Source organism: Haemorhous mexicanus, chromosome 2, assembly GCF_027477595.1.
Source record: "Haemorhous mexicanus isolate bHaeMex1 chromosome 2, bHaeMex1.pri, whole genome shotgun sequence".
NCBI lineage: Eukaryota > Metazoa > Chordata > Aves > Passeriformes > Fringillidae > Haemorhous > Haemorhous mexicanus.
This window is the reverse complement of record NC_082342.1, coordinates 50,419,527-50,433,071: the sequence shown is the minus strand read 5'-3', so window position 1 is coordinate 50,433,071 and position 13,545 is coordinate 50,419,527. Positions and strand designations below refer to the sequence as shown.

Genomic DNA, 13,545 nt, shown 5'->3' with positions numbered 1-13,545 from the left:
TTTTTATAGCAGCAAAATATTTGTTTCTTCAATCCCATTTCTAGTAAGTTCTAACACTGAATTTACTTTTCTGGACTCCTGGAGAAGAGGATTGCATTCTTAGGCTTCAGCTGACTATTACTAATACAAAAAAATACTATTACTAATACTAAATACTAATACTAATACTATTACTAATACAAAAAAATTTCCCCCCATGTCTATTGCTTTTTACTGAAACACATTGAATTTTACTTTTTTGCAAAATATTGCCATCTGCAGAGAGCCACGTGCTCCCTCTCCCACCAGCTGTATCAGGGAGAGAATTAGAAGGGTAAAAGATGGAAAACTCATGGGTTGAGATAAAGATAGGTTAATAGGGAAAGCAAAATCTTCACACACAAGAAGCAAATCCAGGAATTAATTCACTGCTTCCCATGGGCAGGCAGGTGTTCAGCCATCTCCAGGAGAGCAGAGCCCTATCAGGTCTATTGGTTACTTAGGAAGACAAACATCATCACTTCAGAGGTCCCCCTCTTCCTCCTCCTTCCCCCCATTTTATTTACTGAGCATGATGTCACATGGTCTGGAATATGCCTTTGGTTCATTGGGATCACCTGACTGTGTTTCCTCCCAACCTTCCTTGTATCCCCAGCCCCCCCCCCCCCCCCACCCCGCAGCCTGGCAGTATGGAATTCAGAAAAGGCCTTGGCCCTGTGTAAGCCCTGCTCAGCAATATCCAAAACATCTCTGTGTTATCAACCCTGCGTTCAGCACAAATCCAAAACACTGCCTATTCCAGTCACTGTGAGCAAAATTAACTCTACCCCAGCAAAAGCCAGCACACTGCAATCTGAGAAATAAAGTTTTCTACCACACAGATATGGTGTACAGCTCAAGTTAGTAAGAAGCATAGTTCTTGCTGGAGAGCCCTGAATAGAAAGAAACAGAGAAATGCAAAGTATTTTAAATATTTAATCTGACTCTACTTGAGCATTAGCATGACCCATGCTCCAAAGTCACTGAAGTGTTCTTGAAAAATACCATAATCATTAGTAAGCAGCTTGCAGTGTGATTGCTGGTCAGATGTGTACACAGGGAGGAGGGGAGGTACCCACCATGGGCCAAGGTAAATCTCCAGAGTCCCTAAAGGGGGGAAACAATGGCTTAAATGAAAAGATTTCTGGCAGGCTTTTAAAACATGCTAGTTGTTTATTACTCCAAAGCTTAAAGACTTTGGGATTTGTTTTCAGTGTCACAGCTTTGGAAAATCTCAGTGCTTTGACTATTTTCACACAAATTCTAAAATTACTGATCTTCATCTACTGTACCTTGCAGGCTTTAAGAAGAATATAAATCCAGATTTTTTAGTAGTCAGGCAGAGACTATTTCAAAACTGTTCCTGATTATATGGGGCTGACATAATTTTAAAGAGTAGTCGTTTGGGAGTGTTTCTTTTAAAATCACACACAACATGGCATTGTAGGATTTTTGCACAGAGAAGGAAATAAACTAGGTCAGCATAGGTCAAACTTCAGTCTTCCAGTGAGAAAAGCATCTATTATAAGTGGAAGATGAGAAATGATATAGTAACTGTTACCCTGAAGTGAAAAATGGTGCTGTTTATGTATTTAATTGGTCAGGGTTTGCAGCGGGGCTTGGAATTCCACCGCTGTCGGATCCTGCGCTGCCGCTGTCGATCTTGGATTTTCTCTTGCTTAAAAGACTCCCGGTGAATTTATTTTGGATGGTTTCTTAACAGGTGTTTCCTCAAGGCTCCGAAGGCTTTAAGTGAGAGCCGTGCTGCGTGTCCAGAGCTCTCAGCTGCGGTCACACACAGCCTGACACGGGCTGCTGTGTTTACCCATCTGTGGCCACGCTGACAGCAGGCTCTGGCGGCCCCGCTGCCCGGCCGGGATGCAGAACAGATGTCGGGGATTAGGGGGAGGATCTGGGCAGGCTCTGGGGCTGCGCGGTGGCGGAAGTCATTCATTGGAGTCATTCATTGGAGTCATTCACTGGGGCTGCTGTGCCTGTGCTCAGGGGTCGCCCAGAATGGGCCTCGGTGGTTTTGTGTATCTCGATCAAAACCAAATGTGTTCCTGGTACCTTTTAATTAAAGGGAAGCGTAAACCAATTCAATAAGATAAAGTTAGCACACCAAGTGTATTTTATTTCTATGGTGCTCTTCCCAGCAAAGAGCTGGTGATGCAGGGCTCTGAAAGTCACCCTGTGGATGGAAAGGCTGCCTGGTGTGTCCTGCTGGGAAGGGCTGTGAGGCAGGAGGTGGCTGTGCCTGACATGGGGCCATGCAGCCAGTGGAGCCTCTGCACCTTGGACTGGCACTCGTGGTCAATTTGTCATTTTGTCAGTGTTTTATGCTTAAGGGAATGTTTCCTGTGGGACCACTTGTCTTCAGCTGTTGGGTTTATTGATGGCCCTTGTGTTTGGAACCTTCTGTGCTCGGACATCAACCATGTGTAGAAACAGAGGGGTAGCACAAGGTGACCAAGACTGAGCGGTACATGGCACTAAGTGTCCCCTACAGACATTGAATACTGCCCCACCTTACTGGGAGGCTTGTCAGGCATCTCACTGAGCTGGAAGCTAACTTCTGGCAGCAATTCATTAAGCTATGGAATCAGAGCAGGCACCTGTAGCTGTGATTTATGATATGGAAAAAAAATTATATTAATTGTTACCATGTTGCAAAGATTTCAGCAAAGGGTGAAAGGAAGGGAGAAAAATAAAGACACAGGGTGCATCTCCAGGCTTTGGCAAGAGGGTGCAGTGGGAGTTGCTGCAGATGTACTTCATACGTGACAATACAAGGCACAGAGACATGATGGCTCTGTGAAAAAGTTGTATGTGCTCAAGCAATGGCATAAATTACTCTGGAAATGAAAACAAAGGAAAGGAGCAAGGTTTTATAGGAAAAACTATTTATTTGTGTAAGGCTCCATGAATCTGAGTAGAATTGCAGTCATGCTAAAATAACCCGAAGTCTTTTAGGGCCTCCAGGAGAGGCAGTATGATAGTAAAGAAAACTTTGAGCTAACTGCTTTCAGAATATGCTTTAAGAATGTAACCATTGAATGAAGATAAAATCCATGTGAATATGTAGCGACTGAGCTAGTAAATTACTCTTCCTGGAGAAATAAAATGTTGGGGGATAATGGCTGTTATCTGATACAAACCAACCATTGCTGTAACAGATTAAGATCTCTAAAGCTGAGTTTAAAGGACACAGTTTTCCAGAATGCAGAACTCCCTCTATGGAAGTGGTGTACTTTCAGCTGCTGTTGACTTTGGTAAGAATTCAACATGCTTATCAATTTATAAACCCATGTCCCAATTCCAAAAACTCAGGAAAGATCTACTTCTCTGAGCCTTGCAGTTATGAGATGTAATTCTTACTGTATGATTATTGGCCATTTTCTGAAATTCTTGGGCTATGAAGGAATCTATAGGATGTGAGACCTGGGGAATAGTGTTATCCTGGTAAATGCAATGTCAAATCATATTAGGAAATAAGCAAGTTAAAAACAGAAGATCAACTAGAGTGTTTTCCGTTTGTGGGTTTCAGTGCTGTAATTCACTGCAGGCAGCAAACCACATGTAGAGTTGCAGTACTCCCCAACAAGCTGATGCAAGAGCAGGTGTCAGCCTGCCCCATTTAAATTGCTACATCAGGACTCTGGAGAGCAGCAGCAGTCTTGCTGACATCAACTCATTTGCCAGATTTGGGGACAAAATGCTGAATCTAATTTGAGCTAATACTGATGGAAGTGTTGCCACAGGCCATTTTAGATCTTTGTATGTGCTGTAGAACTTGAGTTTTGGTCAGCAGCTTCAGTCAGAACCTAGAATTGTTTAGGTGGCTCAGGCATGTGGATAGATAGCTGATTATACTTGCCTGAAATACTTAGTAGTATACCTAATGTTGGGGTTTATTAATGCACTCTCTTAAGAGGGTCTGTAAAGGCACAAAAAAGCTTAGCATGAAGACACACACAGTAGCAAAACAAATAGTAAAGGAATAAATGCAGATTTAAAAGATTTTTCTTGTTTAAGTTAGTAAAACAATAATGTGAGATGGGGCAAGTATTATTTCATACTAATACAAAAATGCTATTTTCCAATTAAATATTTGTTTGTTTGAAAGCTTACTTTCAAAGGACTCCACTGAGGGTGGTTTTATACTTTGTTTTTTCTGAGGTTAGAGCATATACCCAAATTCATACCGTGAAGCCACGGCACAGGTGAAGTGATCTTTCTGCCCCTGCTAGAGTATCTTTTTACTTAGGAATGCTAACACTGTGAAGGAGGGAACATCTTGAAACAAATGTATTTTATGTGAGGAGGCCAGTGCTGTTGCAGTAGCAGAGTTGGGAAATTTTCAGCACACAAAGCCAGCAAATTTGAAGGCTCTGAATCTTTTTGTAGGTGTAACTTAGCAATTTGTACAAATATCCTGTATCTTTTCTGGCAAGGAGCAGCTTCTTCTAAACATAATTACTCCCCTGGAGTTTGAAATTCAAAGGTGGGTTCCATAAATTTTTTTTTTCCCCCTGCAGCTTTCATGATAAAGGCACAGTTATTAAATAAGGGCAGCTACTCTACAAGAGACGTTGCTCTTAAAACTTTTACAGAAACTTAGAGACACTGAACAAGAGTGGTTACATGCTGAACATTACTTCAAAAGGAGAATGTAAAGTACAAATTTCTTATATGTAGAGTAGCAGTTTATCCTGAAGTGCCTGAAGCAGTGAACAGGACAAACTGCTACATTGTCGAGTCTGTCCAAGTTACTCTTTCAGATTTCATGCCTTTGTTGGTGTAATTTGAGGGGGAAGGAGGGGAAAAAACAAAAAAGATTCTTAAAGAAGTGTGTGTAGGTGTGACCTTGCTTTCATCCTGGCATCACTTCCCTGCATGTTTCACGTTGGCTCAGTGGAGTTCTGGAATGGTGGCAGGTCACTGCCCTGCAGCTGTGGCTGCCCATGGGCCTGCTCTGCCACACTCTGCAGGGGAAGTTCATCCTAAGGTGGAGTATAAAAAAGGATCATATTGTGTTGCACAACTGTGTAATTGGACACATCTCAGAAAACTCAAACTATCATATAATTCAGAATAATACCAAGCCTGACTAAGGTGAGGAAAAACAAATCTTGGATGCCATAAACAGTTTCAGCGAGTTTTTTTCCAAGTTGTTCATGATTTTAATTGGTGCTGGAGAGGCTCATGCTAATACAGAAGGGTATTTTAATTTTGGGGTTTTTAACGTGAAAAAATAATTAGTGCCTGGCACTGTTTAAGTAAAAATTTACTGAGATGTTTCATCCACTATGAGGAGAAGGTCCTTTGGTTAATGAGATCTGTGCTTTCTAATAAAATTTCAGAATCCACTTACCCATTTACATGAAACATGATTTTGCCACTAACTTTTAACCAACAGTTTTCTCCAGATGACTATGAAGAAACATAAATTTTCTCTTTTTTTAGTTTAGTAATGAATAATGAAAAAATTACAGGCTGCATGGAATTGAATCAGAGTTTACACTGCTAGTGAACCATAAAATCAAATTAAAGCACTATCTGATTCATTTTCTTAATTCTCTGCTATCAGAGTAATAATGGAGGGTAGCATGGGCAGGCTCCCTGTTTAATTGGTACTGTTGTATACTATTTAATAAATGAGATAAAGTAATTCCCTCCTTAACAAGCATGCAGATGTAGAATATATCTTTAGTTAAAACAAAACAGAGCTTATTTTAGCATCCTGTGGGACACATTTGGCCAATGATATGTTCATGTATCTATCAAATATTAATTTCTCTAAGTTACATTAAGAAATAGAATAAAAATAGGTTGTTAACTTGCTGTGTTACTCCATTATGGAAAAAGAGTTCCTGATAAGAAAATAAAAGGATCTAGAAGATCCTTTCACTGTGCTCCTATGGTTTTATAGCTCTAACTAGTCCTTTAAAAACTATGGCTGTGCATGTGAAGTTAGTTTTGGTGGGTGTTTTCTTCCCCTTGAAGGTTTTGATTTTTTGATTTGAAACTTTGTACTACTAATTCCTGATCATGAAATAACTTAAAACAAGTGATTTGTCTTTTTTGAGTTGACATTATATTTTTCATGGTCTTCTGTGCTTTAATTTGTATTTTCCTGCTTTCTTTTATCTGTCATAACCAGCAACTTCTTGAATGAAAAGCTTCTTGCCTGATACCTGGATCTCAAAACATCTTGGGCTTTACTAGGAATGCTGAATACATGCCTTTGTGCTGGTGTTGGCAATTTCCTTTTTGCTCGAAGTACAGCTCCTTTTGTCCCTCCCTGCATTTATATCCAGGTGCTACATTAAAAATATCAACAAGCCTCATAGCTAGGGAGCTAGACAGTGGATAATTTCTTACTCTAGGCTCCCATGTGTCGTCAAGTATGACTGGCAAATTTAAAAGAAAGGGGTAAAATATTTGAGTGAGGTGTGTGATTTTTTTTCTCCTTTCCTCCTTCTACTGGTCTCAAGGGCATGTGTTGGTATGAGCAGACTGGGAGAGGGAGGAAATAGTTTTGAGACTGGACCAGTGCGTCATTGTGTTAAATGCAGCCAGCCAGTGAGGTCATTGTTTTCATCTGAGTCATTTTAGAGTGAAAACTCTTACATCATGGAAAACATTGCACATCTTTCTGTCAGATATGGAAATACCCAGGCAGCCTTTCAGTGGCAGAGCTCTGCTGATTTCATCTGAGATACTCCTGACTCCCAGTGGTGTAAGCAGGAGGGGAAATCAAATTCTGCCTCATTTCTTAACACTTTGCCACTAACCCAAAGGGCTTATTCTTCTGGTACTTTTCCAGCCTAGGTATTTGTTGAAGAGGGAGCTAGTAAATCTGTTGGTTGCACCTGTCAGCCCTGAATCTGCCAGATCTGTCCAGCCTGGAGCTGGCTGAAGTTATGTTGCAGGGAAAAGTCCTTAAGCACCAGCTCATGATGAGGCTAGACTGTGTTTGAGTGCACAGGGAAAATCCTCGAGACAGCATTCTTGGATATTGGTTATATTTCATACCTGGGCTCCAGTAGGCTCATTCACCATGTAGTGTGATTTAATTGGGGGACTTGGGCAATCTGCCCAGCTCTGCAGTCAGTTTGTGTGACCGTGAGCTAGCCCTGTCATCCCTCTGCACTTACATTTGAATGTATGTCTCTCCAAGGCCTAGGGTCTGATGTTTGTAGCACCTTGAGGACCTTGTATAATACAGGAACTTTAAAACCATCTCTGTATTTTCCATAGTATTAACAGCATGGGGTGGAGATAGTGACCATTCCACACAAGCTATCATAGAAATAGTAGGAGGTTTTGATTTAATGTAACAAAGCTTTTTTATCATTTGAAGTGTGAGAAAGCCATTGCTAGCTGGTGCCTTGAGATTAATTTATGAAAAATGGGTTGGTTTATGACACAGTATCTACCAGTTGTTACATGGCATGGAGTGCTAGGGATGTTAGTTTGTGGCAAGTCTTGTGTCTCCTTAAGATCTGTTCAGTCAGTTGATAGTTAAGAATTAGTACTTCTATCCATTCGAGGTAAAACTTCCAGGCCTTTTGAAAGAAAACTACCCAGTGCTAGCACTGAAACATTCAGGCTTAGGAGGACCCAAAATGTGCAGACTGTGCAGTTCTCTAAAGGAAAACGGGTGGGTAATGGTCTGCAAACTGTAAATATATATTTGCTGAGGAGTTTGCTCAATGGTATTGTTCATAGTATGCAATAGGATTTTTTCGTGCATGGAATCTGTTTCTCCTCCTACTGAAGTTAGGGATCAAATTTACTTGTGAAAAGCATTTTAAAAATTAGAAAAGAAAGAGAAAAGAACAAACCTGCAGTAAAGATGTCAAAGTTGGAACATCACTAAAAGTGCAACAATTTCAAGATTGGGGTAGATGGTATTTTACTTTCTATTGAAAATATTTTCTAGACATTTAAAGCAACGTTTGAATTAGCCCTATTGAGTCCATAGGCCAAATAAAAGGCCATCTTTTGCAGGAATCTGAGAGTTTTCAGAGCATTGCTGTAATGTGTCCCAGTGCTAACTTCTCAAAAAGAGAAATAGGTTTGTCCATAGCCCGTGCCTTCAGATGGGGCACTGGAACTTAAGTGAAGCTGGACTGTTTGCCCAAGCTAGCAGCACCAGTGGGAAAATGTCTGTGCCTGAGGGCACAGGAATTGCACCTCAAATCGATGGGCTGGGTGGGGCAGGCTTTGAAGGAGCCGCCCTCAGTGACTGAAAAGTGACTGACATGCTTCCATGTGAATTGCCTAACTTGGGATGGGAGCAGAGTGACCAACTGGGCTTCCCCTGCCCCAGCTCTAGCCCTCCTGAAGTGGTGTGCTCAGGCCAAGCCACTGGTCTAGAACTGCTGGAGGGGAGGCACTGGCAGACAAGTCCACCTGGTGCATCTCAGTTGGCTGCTTCCAGCTGTGTTGGTGCAGCTGGACACTCACTGCTTCCTGCTCTGGCTGCCCAGGCAGAGCAGATGGAGCAGCAGGGCCAAGCTCCCAGAGCTGCACTTGCAGCTCCAGCCACTAGTGTCATCAGTGTCTGAGAAGTCCAGATCAAAAGTACCTAAATGATGGCAGCGAATATTTCTTGTCCCTCACAATGATCGTGTGGCCATCCTCTCCCTCACTCCTCCTTTCCCAAGTGCTGCCAAGGCAGTGCCATGCTATCATCCACATTTGACTACAGGGGACCCAGTGATGTGCCATCACTGGACTGCAGGTTGCATTTGAATCCCTGGTGCACAAAGCTGAAATTGAATGAGTATGAAACTGCATTTGAGTGACTTACTGGGTCCTTATCCATGTCTCATGGAGAGAGCTATGATCAGGCTCCAGGCACACTTCCAGGAATAATTTTTTTCATGCTGGAAATATAAAGCCAGCTGTCTCCATCATGGTCTTATACTTCTGCTGTCCATTTTTTGTTAGAGTTAAGATATGAAGATATATGAGGAAATGAAATCATAAAAACTTTCATTTTTCAAAATAGGAATTTAAATTTTGTCTCGCTTTTTTTGAATTATATGATTGAGATCCTTGCTTGCTTTGTCTGAATCATTTACTGGTTCCCAGCTGTCTAACCATGCTGTGATAAGAATACTAGAACAGTGTGTATATTGACTTTCCATCCCTGGGCACTTTCGGCCTTGTTCTCCTCGGAAATTGTTGAAAATAGTGACACCACCTATTGGTGAAGCAGTACAACAAGGAATGATGCTTATGAACATACTAAGAATAGTAAAGTGGAGAAGAGAGCTTGACATGTACTCCAGATTGTATTGCAATTTAAGGTGGGGTTTTTTTAACAATCTATTCTCTATTTCATATGCTTGTGCATGACATGTCCTTGAGTTAAAATAAGCAAGGAAAAACAAAATCTCCAGCCAACAAATGTAAAAGCCCACCTTAACCTGTGCTTTCTAAAATACAAAGACAATCTTCCTGGTCACTCTGAATGGTCAGTACTATTACTTCTTCTAATGTTTTTAAAATGAAAAGAACTAAATTGTCCACCCTTAAAAATGCTATTTAGAAGATGTTAAAGGCGTTGGGACTTAAATTATTTCCTCCTTGGTTGCATAATAACTGGAGCTAACTTCTTTTTCTTTCTTTTCTTGTTCCCGTTCTTTATTTTTAACAAATGTTATCAATTCTCTGAAATGAATGCTTTGTCTGTGGCAGATTAATCAGTGTTTGAAAGGCAGTCTACTGGTGGCAGCAGTTTAAGTTGCAGCATTCTCAGAAGGAGGACTTGCATTAGTCTCAAGTGGTTTTGGGGGGTACATTGTGATTAATGGTCTCTGGCAATTCACCTTGGGTGTGATAGTCACCAATGTTTACATCAGTAGACAGAACAAAAATGACTTAGTTACATATCATGGGGCCTCTGTGATGACAGAGACGGTCAATATTTAGAATTTGTTTAAAAAAACAACCTATTTCTACTTCTGCTTTGTGTGATGATCTTAACAAAAGGAGAATTGTAGCGGTTCCTGTTTGGTGTCTCTGCTTTTTTTTTATCTTGGGGTGATAACTGATAGCTGAAGAGTGTTATTCACAGGAACTGAGTATAGAAATGCCATGTTTCACTGAAGATGTATTGCAGTACTGTCTTAGCTGTTGTCATGACTGGCTGAGCAACTGGAATGGAGCACAGCAACAGCTGGGAAGCATGAGGAAAGCTTTGTAGGGATAAATACGTGCTCTTACTGCAGCTTCCATCCATAAGCCAGCTCTCTGTCCTACAAGTGGGGACTAGCCTAAAAGTGCTGTCTATGGATGTCCCCAGAGCACACTGGGGGATTTGCTGGGAATGCTCTGCTGAGGAGCTCCCATCCTGTGAGAAGAGGGTGTAACCCTGCAGGGAGGAGGCTGTGCTCAGAGGCAGAGCTGTGCATGGAAGACAGACCAGAGCGTTGTGAAGCATAGCGGTCCTGTAACTCCAAGAGGAAACTAGAGATGAGCAGGAAAGAAACCTTCCAGATGAGCTGAGGAATGGAGTAAAACCTTGATGAGGATTGTGTGGGAAAAGCCTTCCTAGTAGTAAAATGAGTGTCTGACAGGGTTCCAATGAGATTAATAATTTTACTGTTATGGTAAAGGTTTTGGACAGAATAATACTTGAGTAAAATACATAATTGCAGGCAAAAAGTATTTGGCTTTGAGGTTTTTTCCAACATGCCACATGTCAAAATTCATAGACATTGACTGAGATGTCAGCATTTGTAACAGAAATAATAGCATTTTAACTTCTGTTGTACACAAATTCAGATTGTTCTGCACTATGAAAGTGTGTCAAGTTGTTTTCAGCTAGAAAAGCAAGAAGTGGAACTTAAAATATTTCAATCAAAAATATGAGAAAATGCATATAAAATACTGTGGCACTTTTTTAGCCTTTGTTACCATAGACAGAGGAGGGATGGTGAATGGAAATGCTGATGTGATTCTGTGACTCCTATCACTTGCAGGGTCATGGCCAAAGAAAAGCAAAGCATGAGGATAAATCTTACTATGTTTTACACTGTTATTACAGTTCAACTTCTTGGCTACCAGTAAAGTTATTAATTCCTTGTTATTCCTGTACGTCCTTTTCCTTAAATAAGCATAGATCAAAACTGTCAGTGTGTTTCTGGCATTCTCATGTGAATGTGGGCATGAGGACTCCCAAATAATGGGGAGCTGGTTCTGTGAGTGGAATGTGTTTCCTTACTGTCTGTGTGGGTGGCAAAGTGTCCCTGAATGTTTTAGCACAGTCTAGCTTGCTCTTAGTTTCAGTACAAGATTTGCCACTGATCCGTCAGTCCAGCCGTGACATGGAGGATTTCACATTTAAAGGTGAAAACCACTTTTGGATGTACTCACTACTGGGCAACCCAAGGGCAAGTTGCTGCTAAATATGACTGAGTTGTTAGACGAACAACTTTAGACAGAGACTGACACTGGGAGAAGATGCTAGATGCTACTGGTAAACATCCTGGCAGAGCTCTGTGATGCCTTCTCTTAGTTTAAGAGCTTTACTGTAGTGAGTGGGGGAAGTCTACTGCTGTGAGCAATCATTCTCATCTTAGGAGGTGTATAACGACAAATTTTGTCTCCAGTGCATTCAAAGGCTAAGTAAATGTTTCATGTAGTTCCATTTCCTCTGTAGCTCAGCTGTGCCTTTACCTGTACCATGGCCTGACACTTTGGCATTGCAGTGCTTGTGTGCTACAGCGTGAGACAAAGCTGAGCCAGCTGAGCCTGTGTTACACTGCTGACATATCAGCAGGTGTGTCTGTGTGGCATAAAAACTATTGAGAAGGAAAGATTTTGGCAAAGAGAGAGGCCAGTGTGCGTAACTGAGGAGAGAGCAAAATCTGTCTAGACACTGGAAATGCTATTGAAACCTTTCAGCCTCTCTTTCAGTTGTGTGGTGCACACAAGTAGTTCCAGGGGAAAAGAAGTCCTTTCTGATGTGTAGCAGAAGGTAACAATGCTGATGGGAAGTATGTGTATTCCATGGAAGGGGTCATGAGGTAGTCCCAAACTTTAATCACCATTAATTTATCTGCAAAAGGTTCTAATGATCTAAAGTAGCATTTCTGTAAATAGTGCTATATTTCAACTTCATTCCCTAACTATTTGTGTATGCTGGAATATGCAGGGTTTCCAGATATCTTCCTTCTCAAATCTCACCAAGCTTTTTCTTCAAGCATTGCAACAATGAGAAAAATGTGAATATAAACTTTGAGCTCTTTGTTTGTAAAAAAAGCCATTTGTGGGATGGGAGTGAATCTTTCCCACCCTGGGTTTCAGGCAGCAGTAGCTTGAGCAGGAAGTGCTGTATTTAAGTGGAATATGACTGAGACATTTTAGTGAGAAATGTTTTTTTTTTTTTTTTGTGTCAGTTTGATGCTGCTCAAAGATTTAAGACAGTAGATGGGAAGAGAGTAAGCAAAGGGTACAAAAGGTAGTCAAAAGTGCAAGCAGAATATACTTACAGTGCTCTTCTTCACAATTAAAAATGTGTCTGCCTGGATCCTCAGCTTAAATCATTGGAGGATTTGGTCAAAATGCATAATTTTTCAGAAATATTTAAGAAATTTGAGGTCATAAGGAATTATTGAAAAATGCCACCACTGTTTGTTAATTATTGCCCCACCATTCAATTTCAACATCACCCAGACTGTGGATGCAGTGCTAATTTGATGCCATCACTCCACCTTTTTGCTTGTAAACAACCATTTAACATGTAACAGCTTGAAAATACTCATGAGTTGTTTGTTTGTTTTCTTCACAGGCTGGAATGGTGTTAAGATGTGGATACTTCTGGTTTGGCTTGTTTCTTGTGCCCACTGCGTGCCTTGTTAAAGACGTGGCATGGACAGCGTAAGTCCCAAACCAGCCCTCTTGGTGTTGTAGGAATTATTCTCTATGCACGTGTTGTCCAGTCCAGTATTGTTCTGTAAAGAGCTCTGAAGTCTCTCAGTGATTGCAAAATGGTGGTACTCATTTGGAAGGGGAAAGAGGTGAAGTGGGTGATTCTTCACCTGCCATGGCACCCAGCAGTGTGAGAGAATGAATAGCTGGGATTAAATCTGGAGGAGGTAGCCTTGTCTGAGTAGTGAGAGTGTGTCACCTTAGGATTATTTGTGTTGTCTATCTTTTAGTTAAAGGCACATTTAAATTGAAGATCCGAGATTTCCTGAAAATGGAGCAAATAATTTGTTGAATTTGACTAAGGTTAGGTAGAAAGTAGAAATGTGGCACTCTAACACATGCCCAGGAAGCTCTCAGCTCTTTGTCAGCTGCTTTTTAGGCTCTCCTTCAGCAGCAGGCCTTTGAAGACTGAACTGGGAGAAGAGCAATACTCTGCTCTTTATGTTTAAAGTGAAGTCTTAATGGTACCTTCACTGCCCAGAGAGGAGGAACAAACTGGTGAAATACAAGCCTGTGTAATTCCTTTCTCTCAAAATTCAGGTTAGCTTGTAACTTGTGAGAAAGGCTCACTGTGAA

General features: G+C 41.1%; 1 protein-coding gene across 7 annotated transcripts in view; it reads left to right on the top strand.

Moving 5' to 3' along the window:
• The window catches only part of ATP8A2 (ATPase phospholipid transporting 8A2), a 313,847-nt gene that overhangs the window by 266,414 nt on the left and 33,888 nt on the right, over positions 1–13,545 (top strand). For all 7 annotated transcript variants that reach the window (XM_059838776.1, XM_059838775.1, XM_059838772.1 and 4 more), the window contains one exon: positions 12,830–12,918. In XM_059838776.1, the coding sequence (XP_059694759.1) occupies positions 12,830–12,918 (89 nt within the window). The remainder of the gene's footprint in view (positions 1–12,829; positions 12,919–13,545) is intronic.